We start from the raw sequence: 25,634 nt of genomic DNA, 5'->3' as shown, positions 1-25,634 counted from the left end.
CACTCCCCAGAAGGAGCTGTTCAAAGTCTTTCTTAAAAGTGGATGTCAGCTGGAGAAGACAGGCAGCAGTTCCGTTGCAAAGAAAAATGAGATTTTCTCTGTACCCTCACCATTCAGTAGCTCATGAGCACAACCCCGTCATTTGAAAACTCCTTGAAATTAAGCATCTCTTGGTCAGCTTGCACCCTCATTTGTCTTAAGAACCCCTCCAGGAAACACAAAGAGTCTTCTGTTTCCTCTGTATTCTGAAGAACTCGATATCTGGGAGGCCGGTGCACCCGAGAAAGCCCGCCCCTCCCCAAGGCACCCCCAGGCCGGGTCCAGCCTCACACATTTGGGCTTCTCTTCCCACTATGAGAAAGGAGGCCATGAGGCCCCGCGGCAGCAAAGCAAGACTTATAGCCTCACCTGATGGCTCCTTAGAAGGGCGACCTTGAACCAGCCTGGGGGGGTGGGGGGGGTTGCCTGGCCCACCCTCGGGAATGACCCACAGACCCTCCGTTCCTCTCAGGACGTGGGCCTTGCCTAAGTGCGTTCCCTGCTAATGATTTCCTCTTTTCTGTTCCTTCTCAGCCTTAAAAGCCTTTCCGGTCCTTCCGTTCCATTTGCGAGGTGGGTGCTGCAGGTTCATGGATCCCTGCATGGAGCCAATTAGACCTTCAGATCTACGCGGGTGAATTTTGGTTTTCTAACACCACTTAGACGTGAGGTTTCAGGCTTCCGATGGAAAATATGTGGTCTCTGCTCCAAGGCGTGCAGGGAGGTTCAGTGCTCCTCCGGCTTCTCCCAACTCCCACAGTGCCCAGGTAAGGCCTTCCTGGATGGCTTAGGTAAGGGACCCTCAGCAGACAACTGCTGGGGACCCCCACATCCTCAGGCTCGGCTGCTCTCTCCTGCCCTGGACAGAGGCATCCAGAACGAGAACCAAGAGCACAAATGAAAGGTCAGCCTCTTTCCTTCCCCTCCAGCACGGGTCTCAAGGGGCACTGCGGTGCCAGAAAGCCCAGGCGGATGCCACCATCTCTCAACCCCCCCCCACGGCCCCCTCCTCTGGCGAGATTAGCTGCTGCAGCCCTGGGATCTCCAAGTAAGAACGGATGCCCTGGAAAGGCAAGGCCCTCACCTCAGCTTGAAGGAGAAGGTTCTGTAGGGAGGAGAAAAAATGTTCTCCACTTCTTAGGGTCCCTGGCAACACTAGGGTCTGCAAATCAACCCAACAAAGACAGATTAGAGGAGATAAACACACACATTAATTTAATGAGTTTTACAGGCTGCAGGAGCCTTCATAAGGAAATGAAGACCTGAAGAAATGGCTAAACCTGAGTGTTTTTATGCTAGTTTGATGAAGAGCGGATGGTTGTGGGATATATGACAGGGCAAAGGGGTGCGTACTCAGGGTAGCCAACTGGGGGAGACCTAGCAAGGCCCGTGCACTCGGATCCCTCCCAGTGTCCCTCTGTCCTGGGGATAAGGACGCTCTTTTCCTCCAGGTCTAGGGAGGGCCCCTCTCCCACGAAGTTTCTGTGACCTGCTTCAGGAGAAGGCTGCAGGGCCACCTGCACCTGCCATGTTCTCAAACTCCTTCAGCTTTACAATATTCAATGTACCAAAGTGCCACGTTTTAGGGGAGTGTGTCCCAAGCCCTGTCAGCTTCTTCCGGCCAGATGAAGAAGCTCAGAAGCCGCGTTTAACTTGAGGAACAATCACATTCTCTTGACCCAACTTCCCAGAAACCTCCCCGGGGCCCCTCCGTGGAGTCCAGAGTTTTGCTGAGAGTAGCCACACCAGCCGGCTGAGGCTTGGAGGGTTTCTGAGAGAATGAATGGAGAGTTTCTGAATGAAGCAGCCAAGGCGAGAGACATCACAAACAGAGGAGGGAAATGAACTGACTTGAGTTTTTTTAAGGGTCACTGTGGCTGCTGGGTTGACAATAGCCTGGAAGGGGGTGAGGGAAGAGGTGAGGAGACCAGCTGAGAGCCTGCTACCACCATCCATCCAGGAGACAGTTGTCTCCTGCACACACGTGGCCCCTCCTGCCTCCCAGTCGTGCCTGGTGCAGTCTGCGCTCTGCTCTCCCACCCACCCCTCCCTGCCCTCGGCAAGGTGCAGCGGAGTGTCCTCTGAGCTTTCCAGGACTAACAACGTGCGCCTGGACCTCCTTGTAGGATCGTCTTGAGCCTGTGGAGCTTCAGTCCCACAAAGCAAGGTTGCCAATAAGACTGGAAAGAAGAACCAGACCAGAAGTTGGGAGACGCATCATGGCCCCAGTTCTGCTGCTGATGAGCTTGGGCAAATCGCCTCATGTCCCCGTGCTTGTCTTTCCACACCCGCTCCTGCAGGCTGAGCTGTGGCCTTCCAAAATGCATCGGTGGGGGTCCTAATCCTCAGTACCTCAGAAGGTGACCTTATTTGGAAGTAGGGCCTTGATGGTGGTAATCGGGTCCTGAGCTAGTCTGACTGGTGTCCTTATAAGAGGAGTTAGGACCTAAATACACACAAAGGGAAGACCACGTGAAGACACAGAGAAGACAACCACCCACAAGCCCAGGAGAGGGGCCTCGGAAGAAAGCCACCCTGCAGACACCTTGATCTTGGACCTCCAGCCTCCAGACTGAGACCATAAATTTCTGTTGTTTAAGCCGCCTGGTCTGTGGTCCTTTGTTATGGTCCTTTGAACTCACGACCCTGAGATCAAGAGTCACATACTCTACCAACTGAGCCAGCCAGATGCCCTGGATCTCCTTTTTTAAATGAGCCAGAAGAACATTATCCCAGCTACATCAAAACTGGGGGGTCTTGGGACAATATCCTTTTTTAAAAAATTAGATCTCTCTCCTTACCCAGAATTTCCTTATGATAATTTTTAAACATACAAACAAGTCAGATGTGTACAATGAACCCTCGTATGTATCCCTGCTACCTAGACTCTAGGTTTCTATTTTGTCTGTACTTATACCACCTCCCCCGCGCTCCCAAAATCTTGCCATCATTGAAAAGTCAAGGAATGACCAACCCCAACAGGGTTCTGGCCACACCGTAGCTTTCAGTAAACACTTCGTTAATGAATACAGTAACAACAGGGCAGATATAGTAGGGAGTAGCGCAATATAGTGGATATTTACTTGACAAATGCTCCCTGAACACCTACTACGTGCTAGGTCCTGTTCTAGGTGCTGGGGTCACAGCTCTGAACAGGAACTATCTTCTCTGCTATCATGGAGGTGACATTCTAGAGTGGAAGGAGCAGAAAACAAACCACAGGCACATGACATAAGTAAATTATGTAATACTGCTGGTCCGTCATTGCCAGGGGCTGCCCCAGAGGGGAACAAGGCCGTCCTCCTCTGTTTCAGCGACAGCCCAGATCAGCCGCTCTATTAGTGTTCGAGGGTGCCACAACCTCGGTGACTTAAACCGAGATCGATTCTCACCATTCTAGAAGTCAGAAGTCCAAATTGAAGCATCAGTAAGGCCATGCTTTCTCTGAAGGTCCTGGGGGAGGATCCTTCCTGGCTTCTAGCTTCTAGGGGCTGCCAACACCCCTTGGTGTTCCTTGGCTTATGGGTGCATCTCTGCTTCTGTCTTCACACGCCGTTCTCCCCATGTGTCTCTGGTCCAAATTTCCCTCTTGTAAAAATGCTAGTCATCTGATGATCAGATCCCACCTTAATCCAGGATGACCTCATTTTACCTTGATGACATCTGCCAACATCTCTTTCCAAATACAGTCCCATTCACAAGTACCAGGGGTTTAAACGTATCTTTTTGAGACACACAAGTCAACCCACGAAGCCACCATCACGCTTTGCTTGCTTCGTGAGCAAGATCGTGGCAGAATTTAAAGATCGGGAATATGTCAACTGTATTTTAATTTAAAAAAAAAGTCAGGAATATATCAATTCTTGGAATGTAATTAATTCTGTTCATCATTTTTGGATCCATTTTGGGTTTTGGTTTTGTTTTTAATGTAGGCTCCAACACCCAACCCAACACCCACCAGGTTGCTTGAACCCGCAACCCTGATATCAAGAGTCACATAGTCTACGGACTGAGCCAGACGAGCTTTTTTAAATGAGCCAGAAGAACATTATCTCAGCTACATCAAAACTGGGGGGTCTTGGGATAATATCCCTTTTTTAAATCGGATCTCTCCCCTTACCCAGAATTTCCTTACGATAATTTTTAAACACACAGAAAAGTCAGATGTGTACAACGAACCCTCGTATGTACCCCGGCTACCTAGATTCTACTTGTTGAATTATCTCTCCCTCTAACTCATCTCTCTGTTCATCAACATTCTTTAATCCCACGTTGATGCGGATTTCTCATGAGCCACCTGAGCAGACGCGGGGTTGGCAGTCGGGACCAGCGCGCTGTGTGGAGCTGGGCGTTGGCAGGGTCTCTTCACACACAGGTGACATTCAGCAGAAGCAAACAAGGGCAGAACCCACAGCCGCCGAAACCTTCCCGGGAACCGGACGGTGCAGAAGGCCTCGCACAGGAATGCCAACGCCAAGTACACAGCCCGCGGAGACCACCCCTGAGCACCTGTGGAAGCCTTAAGGAGAGAAGAGGAGATGGGAATTGAAAAGCAGATTTTCTTGCCTATTTTGACAACCTAAAGCCCATCCTTCCTCCTACACACACACCCCTACACACACAGCTGCACACTCCTACACACTCCCCTGCACGCACTCGACACACACAAACACACAGGAAGGGCTCCTGGCTCAGATATTCTTAGAGAACGCAGTTTCACTTGGATTTTTTTCAGCGGGGCTCAAATTTCCTTTTTCCATTTGGGAAAAATCATATTTTCAAAACTGCTTTTGCTCAATAGATTGGAAGCGCCGGGGACTGGCTGACTCGCAGCCCCTCCACGGTTTCCCACAGTTTTATTTATTCACACCCTCCCTCTCTTGCAAATGAGAAATTGCGAAATCCTTTTTAAACTGAGGGCTCTTATACCTACTGAGCCGGTTTTTCAAAAAAGCAGAAACCACTGACCCACTGACGGGTTTCTTTTGATACTTAGAGGTCAAAGTTTAATAAAACATACTTAACTCCCATTGCCAAGCTTCCAAGGCATTTTAAATGTGCCCATCTCGGTGAGACCTGGCACCATTATGACCACTTTATAGATGTGGAAACCAACATTTAGCCAAACAAGGATCAGGCTTGCTGAAGAGCTCCCCGATGAGTCAAGTATAAAACACACACGGCCTGGGAACCGAGAAGTGAATGGTCAACTAGTCGTGATACAGAAACACGACTTTCTTCCTGGCTCTATGAGGAGTGACTTAATCCATTCTAGGGAACGGTTCCTTCTCCTCCTGGAACAGAAAGCAAATCTTTGACTCTCCTTGCCTCCAAGAAGGTGTGCCCCCAGAGCCAGACGCAGTTCTAAGACCCAGAGCATCTAATTTGGGGATCCTTACCTAGGGTCCACCCCGAGGCCTGAATAGAATCTGGGGGTCCTTGAATTTAGGTGGGGGAAAAAAATTCCGTCTTTACTTCCATAACTTCTACCTGGAATTAGCATTTGCTTCTGTTATGAAGGTAGGCAATAAGCCACAGCATTACTGGGGCTCTGTCCCTGACCGAAATCCCAAATATTTTTGTACCACAGGACTATCGTCATGGAGATCTCCAGAAATCTTTTACGTGCGTCATTATTTTTGATTTAAAGTAGCGAATTGACGCACTGACATTTAATTCCTAATAAAACAGTGCTTATTACATCATACAGCATACATTTGCTTGATACTTTAATAAGTGAGTTTTGATAGAATTCTTTTCTGTGAAGCACCTCTTTTTATTATTTTTACACGTGGTAAAAACCACGTAATATAAAATGGACTCTTCAAAGCATTTTTTTAAAAGATTTTATTTATTTATTCGACAGAGATAGAGATAGCCAGCGAGAGAGGAAACACAAGCAGGGGGAGTGGGAGAGGAAGAAGCAGCCTCATAGCGGAGGAGACTGATGTGGGGCTCGATCCCAGAACACTGGGATCACGCCCTGAGCCGAAGGCAGACGCTTAACCGCTGTGCCACCCAGGCGCCCCCCTATGACATGCTTTTTAAAGCGTTGTTTAGATAAGGGGTCCATAGTCTTCACCCACCATCAGAGGGATGCATGTGAACCCACGAAGGGTGAAGAACCCCGGGGAGACAGACATTAGAAAGATGGGCTCAGAGAAGTTAAAACACTGCCTGAGGTCACCCAACTGGGATTCAAGCCCAGCTCAGTCAGGCTCCAGAGCCCACCTGTATGATGTGACTTCCCTTTCAGAGATGAATTAGACTCTGATTTTAATGGACATTCGGTGCCTTTCCAGATAAGCCCTCAAGGGAACAAAGATATCTTATATCCCAGCAGCGACACCTAAATGTCTGTGAGCTTCTCTGTTAAAACTTTTTTCCACCTTGTTTAGAAAATAGGCTAGTTAGATTTCAAGAAGCCAATTAACAGTCAAGAGCCCCGATTCTAGAAATATTCAAATTCACTAGAGATCAGAGAAATGCAAATTAAAACCACATTAGGAGAGAGCATTTTACACTCATCAGAATGGGAAAAATTAAGAAGGTGGAGATGAGAGGGTGGAGTGTTGGCAACACTGTGGAGACAGGCAGGAGATCGAGATGCTGAGAATCCAGGAGCCACAAGGGGTCAGGGGTGGAGCTCACAACCCCCCACCCCCGGCATTTCTGAGCCGGTTCTCTCTGGCAAACAGAGATGACATTACCTACTTCACGGGATTGCTGTGAGGGTTCCAGCCACTGTTGACACCAGGTGCTGGGAAGGACACCTGAGTCCAGTAAGGGCTCCACAAACACAGCACGGGCCACTGGAAGCTCCCAGGGGTCAGGGATTTTTCTCTGCTCATTCGCTGTTATCTCCAGCGCCCAGGATAATTGAGCACTCCGTAAGTCAAGTGCTCGATTAATAGTTGCTGAATAAATGATGCGTTTGTGAATGGTATGGGGAGAGGAAACATCTCAGCACTGCTTGAGGGAATGTCGAATGGTGAAAAAATGGAAAATTCTTGGAAATGGTGACAACACAGAAGGAAGGGAACCTAAGTGTGTGTCCCCTGCCTGAGCCAGCCGCCTCACTCAGATGTGGCTCAGAGGGGCTCTTCCTCTGGTTCACGACACGTAAACCAGGGGCAAGCCAGACATTTGCAGGGGGATGAGCACTTAAAACAATAGAACAACACAGTAGTTAGACACGGTCACCCCGGGGCGCCTGGGCGGCTCACTCGGTTGAGCGTTGGACTCTTGATTTTGGCTCAGGTTATGATCTCGGGGTGGTGAGATCGAGCCCCACCTCAGGGTCTGCACTCAGTGCGGAGTCTGCTTGAGATTTTTTCTCTCTCCCTCCCTCTGCCCCTCCTGCCCCCCCACTCTCTCTCAAATAAATAAATGAATGTTATTTTTGAGAGAAAGAGAGCAGGAGGGGGTGGGGGGAGGGAGAAGCAAACTCCCTGCTGAGCAGGGAGCCCAACACAGGGCTTGACCCAGGACCCATAGACCATGACCCAGGCCAAAGGCATTTAACCGACTGAGCCACCCAGGCGCCTCAAAAAATAAATCTTTTTATTTTTTTTATTTATTTTTTTAAAGATTTTATTTATTTATTCGACAGAGATAGAGACAGCCAGCGAGACAGGGAACACAAGCAGGGGGAGCGGGAGAGGAAGAAGCAGGCTCATAGCAGAGGAGCCTGATGTGGGGCTCAATCCCATAACGCCGGGATCACACCCTGAGCCGAAGGCAGATGCTTAACCGCTGTGCCACCCAGGCACCCCAATAAATCTTTTTAAAAAGGGGGCACCTGGGTGGCTCAGTCGGTTAAGTGTCTGCCTTAGGCTCGGGTCATGGTCTCTGGGTCCTGGATCAAGCCCTGCCTCCGGCCTCCTGCTCAGCAGGAAGTTTGTTTCTCTCTCTCTCTTTCTCCCTCTGTCCCTCCCCACCACATGTTCTCTCTCTCTCTCCTCTCTCAAATAACAAATAAATAATCTCTTTAAAAAATTATTAAAAAAAAAAAGAAGCAGTCATCCAGAGCACGGCTCAGTAAACCTTTTTATAAAAGGCCAGATAGTGGGGTACCTAGGTAGCAGAATCAGTTAAGTGTCTGCCTTTGGCCTAGGTCATGATCTCAGGGTCCTGGGATCAAGCCCCACGTGGGACTCCCCTGCTCAGTATGGAGTCTGCTTTTCCCTCTCCCTCTGCCCCTCCCCCTGGCTCATGCTTGCTCTCTAAATAAATAAATAAAATCTTAAAAAAAAAAAAAAGAAAGAAAAAGAGAGAGAAAAGAAAAGGCCATATAGTATGAGGCACCTCTGTGGCTCAGACAGTTAAGCATCTGACTCTTGGTTTTGGCTCAGGTCATGAGCTCATGGTTGTGGGATCGAGCCCCACATAAGGCTCCACACTGAGTACAAGTCTGCTTTGGATTCTCTCTCCCTTCCCTTCTGCTTGTTCCACCAACTCACTCACACTCTCTCTAAAATAAATTTAAAAATATAATGTCAAAAAAAAAAGCCAGATAGTGGGGCGCCTGGGTGGCTCAGTCGTTGGGTGTCTGCCTTCAGCTCAGGTCATGATCCCAGGGACCTAGGATTGAGCCCCGCATCGGGCTCCCTGCTCAGCGGGGAGCTTGCTTCTCCCTCTCCCACTTCCCCTGCTCATGTTCCCTCTCTCGCTGTGTCTCTCTCTGTCAAATAAATAAAATTAAAAAAAAAAAGCCAGATAGTAAATATTCTAGGCTTTTGGGACCAGAGGGTCTCTGTTGTAGCCTTTCATGATATGCAAATGAATGGGCAGGGCTGTTCCAATGAAACCGTGGACATTGAAATTTGAACTTCGTATAATTTGTATGTGTCCCAAAATACAGTTCTTCTTTTGATCTTTTTTCTCCCCAACCATTTAAAAATCTTCGATTACGCAGAAACCATACAACGTCGTTGTACAGAAACTGCTGTGGCTCAGATTTGGCCCTGGTTTGTTGAGCCCTGTTCTAAATGTGTATCCATGACATGACAAATTCTAAAAACACAACAAGCAAAGCCAGTGAGCTCAGGCAGGATGACAGTCAGAGAGAGATGACCACACATCCTAGTTTTCCAGGGACAGATGGATGGTTTACCCCAAGTTGTCCCAGGAATTAATAGCCTCTCTTTCACTCTCAAAGGTCCCAGATGGGGTGATGAATTATATGCACACTTTCACACCGTTAGACCATCACTCTTTTTATATAAATTAAAAACACGTGTTCACTACTGTACCCTACCATTTAGAGCAGGCTCAGCAATTATTTTTCCTGTAAAGAGCCAGATAGTAAATATTTTAGGCCTTGTGCCACAAAGCCGATGCAGTGTGAGAACAATATATAAATGGATGAATGCGACTGTGTACCACTAAACTTACTATGGACACTGAAATTTGAATCTCACATATCACAAAATATTCTTCTTTTGTTTTTGTTTCAGCTAATTACATAAAAACCATTTTTAGCTTGTGTGTCTTACAAAATCTGGCAACAGGCTGTAGTTTGTTGACCCTTGGTCAGGAATCACACCTAGCACCTGGCAGGCACTACATAAATGTCTGGTTTTGCTGAGTACACTCACTGAACAACCGTGCATGTTTTGCAAAGACAGGTGCAAACTTAAGGACAGATAGCAAATACCTGAGTGAGGGTCCTGGGGGAAAATGGGAGGGGATATGTGGTTAGGAATAAATGGGGAAAATAGTGAAATAAGAGAGACTTTGCTCCTATGGAAGAGGATGGTGGATCACGAACCGCAGGGGGTGGTAAACTCAACACCACTTCCGAGCAGAAAGACAGAGACAGAGACAGAGACAGAGACAGAGACAGAGACAGAGACAGAGAAAGGAGGGCCCTGAAGCTGGATAGCCTTGATTTGAAATCCTGGTGCTGCCCTCACTATCTGGGGATCTTAAGTTTAACCTCTCAAAGGTTCTTTGTACAATGCAACTAAATACAGTACCTACTTCATAGAGCCATTGTGAGGATTACATGAGCCCATCCACGTAAACTGCTTGGCACAGTGCCTGGCACTTAGTAAATGGTCAATAAATGTTATAATGTTGTGGTTGTTTTCTATAAAGAATAGAAAAAAACGTGTGCGGGGAGGGGCTGGGCAAAATGGGTGAAGGGGAGTGGGAGGTACAGGCTTCCAGTGATGGAGTGAGTAAGTCATGGGCATGAAAGGCACAGCACAGGGAATATAGTCAAGGGTATTTGCATAGTGTTGCATGGTGACAGATGGCAGCTACACTTGTGAGCACGGCACACTGTAGGGTTGTCGAATCACCATGTTGTACACCTGAAACTAATGTAACATTGTGTGTCAACTATACGCAGATAAAAGCAATTGTTCCCCAGGGTTCCAAATGAGGTGATTGATTAGAGATGATTAGGGGACAGGTTCTGGAGCCAAGAACCCCAGCTCTGCCATCTACTGGCTGTGTGACCTTGGCCAAGTTACATGGCCTCTCTGTGCTTCAGTTTCCTCGGCTGGGAAGGGCTAATAATAGTAGCACTTGCCTGATAGGTTTGGGGTAAGAATTGTCCAAAACAGGGGCGCCTGGGTGGCACAGCGGTTAAGCATCTGCCTTTGGCTCAGGGCGTGATCCCGGTGTTATGGGATCGAGCCCCACATCAGGCTCTTCCGCGATGAGCCTGCTTCTTCCTCTCTCACTCTCCCTGCTTGTGTTCCCTCTCTCACTGGCTGTCTCTATCTCTGTTGAATAAATAAATAAAATCTTTAAAAAAAAAATTCTGTTGAGAAAACCTCTAACATGAAAGACAACACCAAAATAAACAGAAAATAATTATCCTGATGAAACAGACATAATGTTGTGTGCACAAAAACATCAAGGAAACTCTCATTAATGTCCTCAGAGAGTTAAATAAAAATATTACTTCTGTGCAAAAAGAACAGTTGCTATAATTGAGGAGAAATCAACAGATAAGAAAGATCTCTGGGAAAATAAAAATATAGATGCTAAAAATTTTTTTAAAAGCAAATAGAAGGATTGAAGGTAAAGTTGGAAAGTAGAATGTAGTGAAAATACTTTCCTACTTTTTTCCTAATACTTTTCTACTTTCCACAGAAAGTAGAATGAAAAGGAAAATTTGCACAACAGAAGAAAAAAGATTTTTTTTTAATGGTGGGTCATTGCAGCAGCAGCTAGCTAATAGAAATACCAGAAAGAGAGAACCAAGAAAACAGTAGAGAAGTAATCGTAAAGTAATGCCACAACAAATTTTCCAGAACTGAAGAACAAGAATATCTAGAATGAAAAGATTACCATAGGCCCCGGATAATGAACAAAAAAAAAGATCTCCAGGAAAACAAAGTCATCATCTTCAATTTCAGGATATGAGTGACAAGGAGAAGATTATGAATGTTTCCAGAAAGAACATGCAGATCATATGAATGACCAAGAATGCAATAAACTGCTTAAAAGCAATGAGAGAAGCTAGAGGGTGGTAGGAAAAAGTCTTCAAAGTGCTGAGAAAAAAAATGACTTTCAACCTAAAATTCTCTATGCAACCAGACTATCAGTCAAGTGTGATCCTGGAATAAAGACCTTTTCAAACATGTAAGGACATCCCAGCTGTCATCATGACAGCTGACAGATTTGACTATAAGGAAAACTTTGAGAGGTTCATACAGCTTTTTGAGGGTGTAGGGAGATTTGGATGTTCAAATCCGAAAGGAGAACAAGTAGGAAAAAAAGGCAATTATTAACTCCAGGAAAAAGAAAAAGTTGCACAAGAAAGAATACTTCTTGGCTCAGTATTGAGTAAAATTTATTTAGTTATAATAATGAAAACATTGAATGTGTACTTACCTTAAAATTGTGATGTGTTAAGAGGGTGGAGGAAATGATGCAGGAGTGTTTGTGAGATGAAAACCTTCACTGATCATAATAAGAAATCAACAGATAATCTCTAAAATGAATGTATCAGAATTTTGCAGAATAGATTTATTATTTAAATATATTTAAGTATATATATGGGGAGAACAAGGGACTGCAGTTTTTTTGTTATTGATATTTTTGCATTTGTTGGCTGCTTACAAAAAAATAATTTAAAAAATCTAAGACCTAGGCCAAACAGGGAGGCATATCTTATTTTGGCAGGTTCTCAGGCACTTGAATTAAAAGAAAGTAAATTGTGGGGTGCCTGGGTGGCACAGCAGTTAAGCGTCTGCCTTTGGCTCAGGGCGTGATCCCGGCGTTGTGGGATCGAGCCCCACGTCGGGCTCCTCCTCTATGAGCCTGCTTCTTCCTCTCCCACTCCCCCTGCTTGTGTTCCCTCTCTCGCTGGCTGTCTCTGTCTCTGTCGAATAAATAAATAAAATCTTTAAAAAAAAAAAAAAGTAAATTGTGACTAAATAAAAATACCTTGCCTTGATATTATGTGTTTTTACCTTTCAAAAATGCTTGTGATAACCACAGCAGCAATGAGTACACCTAATGCCCAAATTCTAGTTTCTAAATGTCTTTTCTGACTAAAAGGAAGCAGAGCTCTTTGACGAATGGCTGGTTCCAGGGCTGGTGCAGGGAAAGTATAAGGTGAGCCTGGAACGTCTTGTACCAGAAAGCAAGAACATGCTCAGAGACTAATAGGGACACATTAAAAGGGCGCAAAGCTAGTTTAAAGCGCTCCCCAGGCCACCATTAGGACAATTTGATCATTAAAAACACTAATGACTGTAACCTATTGTAAATCATTGAATAAATAAAATCCAAGAGTTCATAATGACTATCAAAGAGAGAGAGAGAGAGAGAGGCACCTGGTTATCTCAGTCAGTGGAGCAATCCTGACTCTTGATCTCAGGATTGTAAATTCAAGCCTGGTGTTGGGTGTAGAGACTACTTTAAAAAATAAAATCTTTGGGGTGCCTGGGTGGCTCAGTCGGTTAAACATCTGACCCTTGATCTCAGCTCAGGTCTTGATCTTAGGGTTGTGCGTTCCAGCCCCATGTTAGGCTCCATCCTAGGTTTGGAGCCTACTTAAATAAAATCTTTTTAATTAAAAAAAAAAAAGAAAGAGAGAAAATAAAATTTTTGTGTTCACATCGGAGGTGACTATTATGTCAGCTCATTCTGAAAATTGGTAAAAGGGTAAGTATTTAGAAGGAATTGTAGTTCATCCCCAGTTCATAAAGGAAAGTTCTTTACAGAAGAATGTAGAGGGAATGATAGCATTTAAAAATTTGCCATTTTGCAACCCCAACGAAGTAACGGAATCAGGCAAGTATCGTCAGTGGATGCTAAACCCATTAAGTGAAAGGTTGTAGGTAAATGGGATATTTGCCTATGCCAAAGTATCATCCAGAGATTACTTGCAAGTTGCAAAGAGGCCAGACGGAGAGGCAGCTTCTAATTTTGGTGGGACCTAAAAACACAGGGATTAAGAGAAAAGTAAATCTTGATAAAGTTACTCTTATTTAAATACTTTTATTATCTTGGTATTTGGCACAGGGCTGGATGAGGCGTGAGAGCTCCGTCTATCCTTTCTGACCCATTGTCTTCAGAAAGCATTTAATAAATGCTCAGAAGAGAGGAGATGGGTCAGAACAGATACGTTTGGCCCTCTAACGACCCTCAGGCTTCATGTCTATGGGCTATGAACTAACAAGCAAACCAACCAGGAGAACTTAAAAAACACATGCTGAACAAGTAGAACCTTTGACAATCATGGCTGGGCGGCTGAAACCCAGAGATGAGCTCCAGTTAGAGCAGGAAGACTGCGCTGTTCAGCCTCCCTCTGGCCTCATTGTTGATTCTCTTTCTGAAGGAGTGTTTGCTCTCTTCGAGACCATGTTTGCTGCTCTTCTCGACTGGCCTGAACATTTCTGGGGGAGGGCACAGCTTTTGTGGTTTTGCTCCTGCTTGACATTTCTCCAGCTTCTGCATACTCTGCTCCTCCCGCCTGTGGCCGGCATTCAAGGCCCACGGAGCTGCCCACACTAAATGCCTCAGTCTCAATCGTGGCACAGAGAGTGGCCTAGGGAGGAGGATGGAACACAGCTTCAGGGACTGATAGACCTGAGAGAGGAATTTATGCGCTGGGTGATGCATTTGGGCAGTGTTTGACCTCAGGCAAGTCACGCGGCCTCTGAGCCTCAGTTTCTTCTGCAAAGTGGAGAGATAATAAAACTAGCTTCTCCCCCAGAACGGCTGAGTGGATTAGTTCAGACGACTCGGGCCTCCATGCTTCAACCAGTGGTTCAAAATGTGAGTGACCATCAGGGGCCATGTGCCCAACTCTGCCGTCCCTTGGGTGCAGGGCCGCCCCTGGAGGCAGGTAAAGGTTACTCAACCTGCCTTCTTCCACTCTCTCTTCCCTAATCTTTGCAAACTGACTCAGGCATAATCTGGTTAGTACAAACAGCACCCATCTGGACTTGCCGGTCTTAATATTTATTCCCTAGGAGGCTGTAAGGAGGAGGCAGTGGACCTCCTCCACTCCAGAGCCAGGCTGCCTGGGTTCAAACCCGGGTTCCATCATTGACTGGCCCTGTGAGCTTGGGGCGAGGCGTGTCCTATTACAGAAGCGCATTATTATTATTAGAGGCCTGGAGCTGGAATACGTTAGCATTAGGGTTAGGGTTCAAATCCCAGATCCACCACGTACTACCTGGGTGACCTCATGCAAGATACTTAACTTCTGTCTGCCTCAGCTTCCTCCTCATCTGTACATGCGAATTGTATCAATAGTACCTTCCACATAAGAGACTATCGGGGTAGATAGTAGGCGCTATCATTTGTTTATTTGAAACAAAGTCATTCTTTCCAGGTGTGGAGGTTGGTTAGGGGAGGGAGGAGAGGATGCACCAGCCGACTTTTTAAACAAAGGGTGCTCAGCTCCCCTGCCCGCTCAAGCGTCCCGAATGTCAGGAGACCCAGGACCCGGCTCCCCGCCCCCGTCTGGCCCCGCCCCGCCTCGCCCCGCCTCGCCCCGCCTCGCCCCGCCTCGCCCCGCCTCACCTGGCCCCGCCCCGCCCCGCCAAGCCCTGCCCCTGCGCTAGTCTCGCGCTCTTTCAGAGTGCGCGAGCTCGGGCCGGGACGCGGGGCCGACGGTTGGTCGGGCGAAGCCATCTGTTACGCTACGTGGGGGGGAGCCGACAGCCTAGGCTTCCTTGTTTTTTCAGTTTTTAGCTTTTCTGGTCCATATTTCTGTTCTTATCGTAGCTTTTAAATTCTCCCCGTTTGCTCAGCCTCTAGCAGGGATCCGTGACTCTCTGGGGAGAAGGTCGTTGCGTCTCCCTGCGGCGTCCTTCCCCTCCTAACGCGGAGCCGGTGGGAGAGGACGACGGCCGGCGCGGGGAGGAGGCGGCCCTAGCGCCATTTTGTGGGAGCGAAGCGGGAGCTGGGCTGCTCTTGGATCCCTCGCTGCTTCGGTTTCCCTGTCGGGCTTCCTAGCAGCGGCCTAGCGGGTGAGTCGCGGACGCGTCTCACTGAGGACGCCCTGGGTGTCTCGGCTTCCGCGTTGCGCGGCCCGAGGCGGACGCAGCGGGGTCCGCCCCCGTCGCGGGAAGCGAGCCGTGAGGCCGGGCCTGTCTCGTCCTGCCCGAGTGGGCTCGCGCGGGCGCGTCGTTAGGGCCTGGCGCGGGGTGGCAGCCGGCGCCGAAGCAGGGACGCTTGGCCCGTGGTGCCCTGCAGCCCGAGGCGGAGCTTTGGCCTGGCTTGCGGGCCCGGGCCATGCCCTGGGCCTCCCGCACTCGGCACGCCGGGGGACCCCGCCACCCTAGGCCCCGGGTCCCCGCGTTGCACCTCGGGCCGCGTTTAAAAACTCCTTCGGCCGCCACGCACTGGCTTCTGGGAGGTGGCGACCCGCGTCGCGAAGGACCTGTCGTCGCTGTCCTTGCTCAAGTTTGGAGAGCCCCCCCCCCCCCGGAAGTCCCACAATGAAGAACAGGGAGGAACTTTTTTCCTGCTCTCTTCACCTGGCTCACTGCTTCTGTTCCTCCTCAAAACAGAGCTTCTGCATCGCGTTCTTAGGGAAACGTGCTCTGATTCCCCCACACGTCTCAGCTTAGGTTCTCCTCGGCCCCCAAGATGATTGACTTCTTTCTAGTAGCATATATCACGGTTGTAATAAATACATGGCTTATTTGCTATCATCTCTGCGTCCGCCACCCCGCCCCTTGTAACCAGCATGCCCCCTGGAACTGACTGGTTTCAGTTGCAGCATCTGAGGCATAGTAGGCACTCAGCAAGTGTTGATGGCAGGAATGAACTAGCAAGGCACTGTCCTTGCCTTTGCCTCATTTCAGTGATGACCAACACGTATAAGAACCCAAACCCTAAAAAGTTTTTCTAGAAGTCCTAGAACATTGACAGGGTAGTGTTTATTAATCGGGTGATTTTTAAGGAAACAGTTACTTTGACTCGAGTGTCTGTCATTAATATTTCTTTTCCCTTTAAGAAGAATAAGAAAAGATGTCTGAATATATTCGGGTAACCGAAGATGAGAATGACGAGCCCATTGAAATACCATCAGAAGACGATGGGACAGTGCTGCTGTCCACAGTTACAGCCCAGTTTCCCGGGGCATGTGGGCTACGCTACAGGAATCCAGTGTCCCAGTGTATGAGAGGTGTCCGGCTGGTAGAAGGAATTCTGCATGCCCCGGATGCTGGCTGGGGAAATCTGGTATATGTTGTCAACTATCCCAAAGGTTTGTTGCCATTTGCTTTTGCAGTACTAAAGTATAGTCTTGTCTGTCTCTTTAGTTGGATCGTGACTTCATTTCACGGTGAAACGTCTCCTATAACCCAAGTATTTCTTTAAACGTTACTAATAGACTAGTTTGGAATGCCATTACTCTAAATTAGAGAAAATTGGAAAAACATTTTTAAAAGAGGAAACTATGTATTTAATTATCTGAACAAGTACTGCGAAGTTAATGCCAAATTTAAGGAACAACTAAGAATGTTTTGCAATGATCAGTCTGTGGTAAATAGATTCTTTTAAAGTTTCCCTATATTTTGTTCTGGTTTTTGTCCTTGCAGGCTTATATCTTTCATTCAGTTAATCTGATTTTTCCCTCCTTAAATGATTTGTCAGTTGCAGTAACCCAAACCTTGAATTAGTACAATTATAATTTGGGGTTTGGGTCTTTTTCTCACTGCCTCTTATCACTGATGTTCTGATTTTTTTTTTTTTTAAGATTTTATTTATTTACTTGACAGAGATAGTTAGAGCCAGTGAGAGAGGGAACACAAGTAGGGGGAGTGGGAGAGGAAGAAGCAGGCTCATAGCGGAGGAGCCTGATGTGGGGCTTGATCCCATAACGCCAAGATCATGCCCTGAGCCGAAGGCAGACGCTTAACCGCTGTGCCACCCAGGCGCCCCTAATGTTCTGAATTTTTAAAAAGGAAACAAGTTTGTGAAGGAAAGGGTCCGTTTTAGCAGTAAGAATTCGCGTTAGTTGATATATCTGTTACTTTTATTATAACTTGCATGTTGCAACAAAGTATCATATTTGGTAAGTATGCGAGACATTAACTCACACTCTGAGAACATTTTTAACAGCATCAACTTGGTTTTTCTTCAGTTTGCTGTTCCCCGAACCTGAAATGTCATTTAGATGATGGAATGTTGGTGTAGATTCATCGGTTGTAACAAGTGTACCATCTTGGATGGGGCAAGAATATCATGATAATGGGGGAAGCTATGCAACTGTGGAAGTAGAAGGGGGGTATGGGAAATCTCTGCCTTTCCATTTTGCTGTGGACCTAAAACTGCTCTAAAAAATAAAGTCCAGGGGCGCCTGGGTGGCTCAGTCAGTTGGGCATCTCTCTTCAGCTCAGGTCATGATCTCAGGGTCCTGGGATTGAGCCCTGCATCAGGCTCTCTGCTCAGTGGGGAGTCTGCTTCTCCCTCTCATTCTCCCTCTGCGTGCACTCTCTCTTTCTCAAAAAATAAATGAAAACTCTTTAAAATAAAATTAGAAAGTCTATTTTTAAAAATGTCAGTTAGTTCCTCCTCTATCCTTCCAAATACTCTTTTTTAAAAATAACCCAAGACTTTCTGTATAATTACAAAATCAACTTGAGTTCATGGTTGAAGGTTTAGAAAAGAAAGAGAAAATTGAAATCACCCTTAAATCCACAGCTGGAGATAAAAGTTTGATCGTTTTTTGGTATATAACTTTTTAAGTTACAGGCATTAAAATAATGAAGCAAAGCTATTTAGTAGGCACAGAGATAGTACAGCACAGTTTTTTAGCCCGTTTTATTAATTTCCTTAATGTGTTTTTGAAGTCGAAGTGAAGTGGAATTATTTTTGTTTTGATGTGCCTTTTGAGGGGAGAACAAACCATCATAATCTTGAGATCTCACAAAAGCAGAGGTGGGAGTCTCTGCCTTCACACCAGCAAAGCCCCTCAGCCACTTCCTCATTCCCCCAGTCTGTGAGAGCTGACTTCACTCTTTTCCAAAAGTTTTCGGTATCTTATTCTTAGAATCTTTTTGCTTATTGTTGTTAGATATAGGGGCTAATGTGTTTTAAGACATGTTAAGTGAGGAGTTCTGAAAGGTTTCTGCTCATTTTGTTTAGATAACAAAAGAAAAATGGATGAGACAGATGCTTCATCAGCAGTGAAAGTGAAAAGAGCTGTCCAGAAAACATCTGATTTAATAGTGTTGGGTCTCCCATGGAAAACGACTGAACAGGATCTAAAAGAATATTTTAGTACCTTTGGAGAAGTTCTTATGGTTCAGGTAAACTTTGATTTCATATAACGATTTCTCTCTTCCCACGAACGAACATCCAGAATTCCTGCAGTTGGTGACACTGCCCTTCATGCTCAGCAGACGGTATTTTTAATATTGATTACGTGCATGCGTAGGGGATGCTGAAAAGAAATTTGGGTTGGGGTGCCTGGCGGGCTCAGTGGGTAGAGTACACAACTCTTGATCTCAGGGTCATGAGTTCACACCCCATGTTGGGCCTAGAGCCTACTTAAACAAAAACAAAATTTGGGTTGTACTGTTTCCCTTTATGCATATATCCCATATTTTTGCCTTTGATGTCATAAAATTCTGCTACATAAAGGCTTGAGGGAACAGGGTAATACTAGCCTATTTATTTTTATTTTTTTAAGATTTTATTTATTTGAGAGAGCGCGTGCACACAAGTAGGGGTAGGGGCGAAGGGAGAGGGAGAAGCAGACTCGCCACTGAGCAGGGAGCCTAACACGAGGCTCGATCCCAGGACCCTGAGATCGTGACCCAAGCCGAAGGCAGACGCATAACTGACGGAGCCACCCAGGCGCCCAGTAGCCTATTTCTTTATAACTTACATTGGTGGGAGATTAAAAAACACTTATTTTTAAGGGGAGGGGGCACTTGGCTGGCTCAGTGGGGGAGCATGTGACTCTTGATCTCAGGGTTGTGAGTTGGAACCCCACATCGGGTGTAGAGATTACTAAAGTAAATAACTCTGAAAAGAAAAACTGCTTTTTCCCCACTTAAGATTTATAAATGTTAGATCTAATTTATCTTTGCATTCTAAAACATTTTGTTAAAATTCTGTTTTGTGACATGATTAACTATTAATATGATCTGAATTCAACATTTACCCTCCTGTTCCTTTTACCTCAAGAGTAACTTGGTTTAAGTTTTAATTAGGCAACTCCATCAAAGTGAAGCCATTAAAATTACCAAGGAACTGATTTGTTTGTGTGTGTGTGTCTGTGTGTGGTTCTAGTCAATTTCATTGATTTTTGTTTTGTTTTGCTTTGCTTTCTAGGTCAAGAAAGATATTAAAACCGGTCATTCAAAGGGGTTTGGCTTTGTTCGTTTTACGGAATACGAAACCCAGGTTAAAGTAATGTCACAGCGACATATGATAGATGGACGGTGGTGTGACTGTAAACTTCCTAATTCTAAGGTAATTTGCTCTTTTTTCCTGCGCTTTGGGAATATTTGCTGAAAAACTCCCTTAGAAGACACTGTAAAATAATGCTTAATACGCACTTGGATAAGGTGGTGGCTGGGTGGATTCCTGAAACCGTTTGCCTTGTTAAAGCCTTAGGACCTTCATGTGTGCTGAATATGTTTGTTTGAAATCTTCAGTTTATTACCCCTCTAAACTAAAAGTTCGTTTTATTCTTTTTTTTGTTATTTCTAGTGAGTGAACAGTTTATTACGTAGTTACATGTTAAAATGCAAGGCCAGTCAGAATACATTAATCTTGTAGCAAAGACCTGAGTGGTTCCAAGCAAGCAAGACTGACTTGGAGAGTTAGCATCTTTGCCAGGGCGTTTCTGTCGTTGACTTTCCTTAATCCAAATACACAGTCTTGAACTTTAAACTTTAAAATGTGGGGGCGCCTGGCAGGCTCAGTCAGTAGAGCATGTAACTCTTGACCTCGGAGTTGTGAGTTCCAGCTCCATGCTGGGTGTAGAGGGAACTTAAAAATTAGATTTTTTTTAAAGATTTTTATTTATTTACTTGACAGACACAGCAGAGAGACCGGGAACACAAGCAGGGGGAGTGGGAGAGGAAGAAGCAGGCTCCCAGCGGAGGAGCCCGATGTGGGGCTCGATCCCAGAACGCCGGGATCACGCCCTGAGCCGAAGGCAGACGCTTAACCGCTGTGCCACCCAGGCGCCCCAAAAATTAGATCTTTAAAAAAGAAATAAAATGTTATTCTTCACTGAATTCTTAAGAGAAGTGCTAATTAAAGAGAAAATTAAGTATGTACCTACTTTTTAATGACTCTAACTCAGAAGGCAGGTAACTTTTGCTACATCCTCTTCATGGCTCGTAAAATAGTTCTCCAGTTTTTCTTTTCTTTCGATTTGCCCAGCAAAGCCCAGATGAGCCTCTGAGAAGCAGGAAGGTGTTTGTCGGACGCTGTACGGAAGACATGACTGCCGACGAGCTGCGCCAGTTCTTCTGCCAGTACGGGGAAGTGGTAGACGTCTTCATTCCCAAACCATTCAGGGCCTTTGCCTTTGTTACGTTTGCAGACGATCAGGTATTTTTCTCGTTAATAATTTCTTCCCAGCTCTGTTAGGTAATTTGTCTTGAACTTCTCCCATCCAGCTAATTGCCATCCTTAGCTAAGCTTTCTGACCTTGTGAGCTGTGGGATATATGGGTCTAGATAGTCATGAAAAACCCTTGAGATGTTGTGTCAGTATGTGGCACTTAACTGGGCGTGTTCTGTGTCTTGAAAACAAGCTGACAAACCCCTGCTGCCTTACTAGAGCTAAAGGTGATTTTATGGGTTTAAATGAAATGAGCGTTCATTGCTTATTTTTCCTCCAGCTTAGACAGTGGCTTGAAATCTAAGTGTTATTGCTACTTTGATGCGTGAGTCAGTGGTTTAATCTCCTTTATTTACACCCTTATTTCTTATAGGTTGCCCAGTCTCTTTGTGGAGAGGACTTGATCATTAAAGGAATCAGCGTACATATATCCAATGCTGAACCTAAGCACAATAGCAATAGACAGTTAGAAAGAAGTGGAAGATTTGGTGGTAATCCAGGTGGCTTTGGGAATCAGGGTGGGTTCGGTAACAGTAGAGGGGGTGGAGCTGGCTTGGGAAACAGTCAAGGTAGTAATATGGGTGGAGGGATGAACTTTGGCGCCTTTAGCATTAATCCAGCCATGATGGCCGCGGCCCAGGCGGCGCTGCAGAGCAGCTGGGGCATGATGGGCATGTTGGCCAGTCAGCAGAACCAGTCGGGCCCATCAGGTAACAACCAAAGCCAAGGCAACATGCAGAGGGAGCCAAATCAGGCCTTTGGTTCTGGAAATAACTCCTATAGCGGTTCTAATTCAGGTGCAGCAATTGGCTGGGGATCCGCATCGAATGCAGGGTCAGGCAGTGGTTTTAATGGAGGGTTTGGCTCAAGCATGGATTCTAAATCTTCTGGCTGGGGGATGTAGACAGTGGGGTTGGTAGAGACTGGTGGGAATTCAAATTTTTCTAAACACATGGTAAGTATATTGTAAAATACATATGTACTAAGAATTTTCAAAATTGGTTTGTTCAGTGTGGAGTATATTCAGCAGTATTTTTGACATTTTTCTTTAGAAAAAGAGGAAAAGCTAAAGGAATTTTATAAGTTTTGTTACATAAAGGGTTGAAATATTGAGTGTTTGAAAGTGAACTGCTGTTTGCCTGATGGGTAAAAACCAACACACTACAATTGATATCAAAAGGTTTCTCCTGTAATCTTTTATCCCTGGACTTGTCAAGAGAATTCTTTGCATGTTCAAATGGAAACCATTGATTAGAAATACATTCTTTTCTCCTTGTTTTAATTTGAACCCCACCATATGGATTTTTCCCTTAGGAAAATCTCCTTTTTGGAGATCATGGTGTCACAGTGTTTGGTTCTTTTTGTTTTTGTTTTTGTTTTTTTTAACACTTGTCTCCCTTCACATGCAAAAGTACAATATGAAGCCTTCATTTAATCTCTGCAGTTCATCTCATTTCAAATGTTTATGGAAGAAGCACTTCATTGAAAGTAGTGCTGTAAATGTTCTGCCATAGGAATACTTCTGTCTGCACGCTTTCTCATTCAGGAACTCGTCAGCACGCTGCACAGGCTGCGTCTTTGACGGTGGGTGTCCCATTTTTATCCGCTACTCTTTATTTCATGGAGTCGTATCAACGCTATGAACGCAAGGCTGTGATATGGAACCAGAAGGCTGTTTGAACTTTTGAAACCTTGTGTGGGATTGATGGTGGTGCCGAGGCATGAAAGGCTAGTATGAGCGAGAAAAGGAGAGAGCGCGTGCAGAGACTTGGTGGTGCATAATGGATATTTTTTAACTTGGCGAGATGTGTCTCTCAATCCTGTGGCTTTGGTGAGAGAGTGTGCAGAGAGCAATGATAGCAAATAATGTACGAATGTTTTTTGCATTCAAAGGACATCCACATCTGTTGGAAGACTTTAAGTGAGTTTCGTTCTTGGGTAACCCACGTTAGTTGAATGTGTTAAGTGAAACGATACTTGTACCTCCCCCACCCCTTTGTCAACTGCTGTGAATGCTGTATGGTGTGTGTTCTCTTCTGTTACTGATCTGTAAGTGTGGTCATGTGAACTGAAGCTGGTGGGTTGAGAACATGGACTGAGCTTGTGGTGTGCTTTGCAGGAGTACTTGGAAGCAGAGTTCACCAGTGAGCTCGGGGTGTCGCAAAGAAGGGTGGAAGTTCTAATGTCTGTTAGCTACCCATACGAATGCTGTTTGATGCAGTTCTGTGTCCTGTGCTTGGATGCTTTTTATAAGAGTTGTCAATGTTGGAAATTCTTAAATAAAACTGATTTAAATAATATGTGTCTTTGTTTTGCAGCCCTGAATGCAAAGAATTCATAGCAGTTAATTCCCCTTTTTTGACCCTTTTGAGATGGAACTTTCATAAAGTTTCTTGGCAATAGTTTATTTTGCTTCAAATAAACTTATTTGAAAAGTTGTCTCAAGTCAAATGGATTCATCACCTGTCATGCATTGACACCTGATACCCAGACTTAATTGCTATTTGTTCTTGCATTGTCCAAAGTGAAAGTTTTTTTTTTTTTTCTTTTTAAATCTAGTTTTTAATAAGTCTGGGTGACCGCACCTAACATGGTAAGCAGTACCCTCCAGCTTTTTATTAGTGCCTCTGTGCATTTGGGTGACGTTCTATTTACATGGCCTGTATAAATCTCCATTGGGAGTCATGCCTTCTAAAAATATTCTTATTTGGGGGGAGTGGGGAAAAACAATGTTAATTATTTTCAAATGCTTTGTAGCAAAGCATAGCAGTCGAAAAGAAGGGAATATCAGCACCTTTCTAGTTTGGGATTTGAAAAGTGGAATTAATTGCGGTAGGGATAAAGTAGAAACCACAAATTATCTTGAGCCTGAAATCCATTACAAAGCCTGATAGCTTTAAGAACTAGCAGGGTGGGTTGTCTGTCTGGAAGTGTGAAGTGAAATGGGCTTTGTCCTCCACAAGTGGGGGAATAGAGTGATATGTTGAATAAAATTGTTTACAAACTCAGATTAGACTCTCACGACGCATTGTGAAGTATGTAAAAGCAATAATTATTGATTCTCTGTTGTACTTTTTATGTAACTACTGTGAGAGTTGAGCTTGTTTTCTGATGGAAGAATGTTAACAGTTTTTGTGTTGATAGTTTTACCTGATGCCCTTACCTGATTAGATTATGTTAACTGGGTTTGTCATTTTGCAAGTTACGTGTTTTAAACTTTTAGAAATGAAGTCGTCCTTTAGACTTGTGATCGCCACGTTGTTTCGTTATTCAGTTTCCTCTGTAAAAGGATCTTGCGTTGTTTTAATTTTTTTTCTGCATCTGAATGGCATGATTTCCAAACCCTGTACCATCTGAATTTTGCATTTTAGCACTTGCCCTATTACTCAGCAGCAGTAACATGGTAACACTTAAAATGCTATTCGGGGACCTCCAAAGACTAAACTGACAAGCCTCCAAGGAACCCAGGGGTAAGTTCACTTGTCAACGGCATGGTTTTAATCCCTTATTTACACTTGTTGTAAATCTAGTTACCAGTCTTAGAAGGCTTTCCATGTGGAGCAGCCTTCTGTTAACATGTTTGTGGTACCAGTAGCTGGGGGAATTTAATTCTACCCTTAAAAAAAAAAAAAAAAAGAAAGAAAAGAAAATGAAGTCTAGAAGTAAACTATTTGGCAAAGATTTGTTTTTAAAAGTCTATTTGGTCATCTCAATGCATTCATTCTCAAAACTTTTTGAACCAGTTGAATAAAAAATTTGTTGCCACCACAGTTTAGTGTCTGGAGTCTTACTGGAAAAATAAAATTTCTTTTTTTATATGTGACAAAGGTGATGGAAAGTTACCTTTAAAAAGTGAGTCTTGAGAAGTTCCCCTTTAATGTGCACAAGAGAAATTGGGAAAACTCACAATGAATTTTTACGTGAATGGTAATTATTTGGCTAGAATAAAACCCTTTGTTCAGTGTTAACCTATTAAAACTTCTTAAAGAACAGCCAACAAAAATGACATGAGATATTTAAGGTTAAATCAACTTAAATTGTGTCCTTAGGAAAAAGATGACATGTGATAATTAGAATAATTTGTTGTTGAGTACTAGGTGAGTCGCTCTTAACCGCGTATGAGTTCTATCCTTTACTCAGCTGTTGTATGATTGGTGATCGTTGTTCGTTAAGCGTGCCCGAGTACTTCCATGTTCATTGTAAGAAGGAAGAAAACACTATAGATTGATCTCTGACACCACCACTTAATCTTCATGTATTTCTCCTTAAGGAACCTGCTACATTTGATTCTGCTGTTTGCTGTGTGTGAACATTATTCAGGTTATTTCCAAGTGCCAGGAACATCCTCACAGCTCAGTTCTTAACATTGGAATTACTAGGTCAAAGACTATGCATGCTGTCACGGTTTTTCAAATATATTGCCAAATTGTCCTTTAGAAAATGTATGCTGTCTTCGACAATGTGAAATAGTGCTATTCCATGTTCTTTTTGCCTGCCAATTTGATAAGTGAAAAATTAAATCTCACCAATTTGTGGTATTAGTTTTTAAACATGGGAGTCAGTCAATACCTAAGCCAGAG

At 44.9% G+C, this 25,634-nt stretch overlaps 1 protein-coding gene across 3 annotated transcripts; it reads left to right on the top strand.

Annotated features, from left to right (window-relative positions):
* Positions 1 to 15,343: 15,343 nt before the first annotated feature.
* TARDBP (TAR DNA binding protein) lies at positions 15,344 to 24,704 on the top strand. 3 transcript variants are annotated; one of them, XR_015722793.1, is made up of 7 exons: positions 15,344 to 15,488; positions 16,484 to 16,732; positions 18,616 to 18,779; positions 19,810 to 19,950; positions 20,872 to 21,042; positions 21,428 to 23,647; positions 24,426 to 24,704. XR_015722793.1 is itself a non-coding variant. In XM_045776846.2 (6 exons), exons 2-6 carry the CDS (start codon positions 16,495 to 16,497, stop codon positions 21,956 to 21,958), a joined length of 1,245 nt encoding a protein of 414 aa, XP_045632802.1. In that variant the 5' UTR covers positions 15,344 to 15,488; positions 16,484 to 16,494; the 3' UTR covers positions 21,959 to 24,704. The 3 variants fall into 3 exon arrangements, 2 of the variants coding, with proteins under 2 accessions (XP_045632802.1, XP_045632804.1); XM_045776846.2 differs by having other exon boundaries at positions 21,428 to 24,704; XM_045776848.2 differs by having other exon boundaries at positions 15,348 to 15,488; positions 16,481 to 16,732; positions 21,428 to 24,704.
* The last annotated feature ends 930 nt before the right edge of the window (positions 24,705 to 25,634 follow it).

This window comes from Ursus americanus, chromosome 33 (assembly GCF_024610735.1).
Source record: "Ursus americanus isolate L20-20 chromosome 33, mUrsAme1.1.p, whole genome shotgun sequence".
NCBI classification, from domain to species: Eukaryota; Metazoa; Chordata; class Mammalia; order Carnivora; family Ursidae; genus Ursus; species Ursus americanus.
The sequence above is the reverse complement of the archived record's forward strand: the minus strand, read 5'-3'. Positions and strand labels throughout refer to the sequence as shown.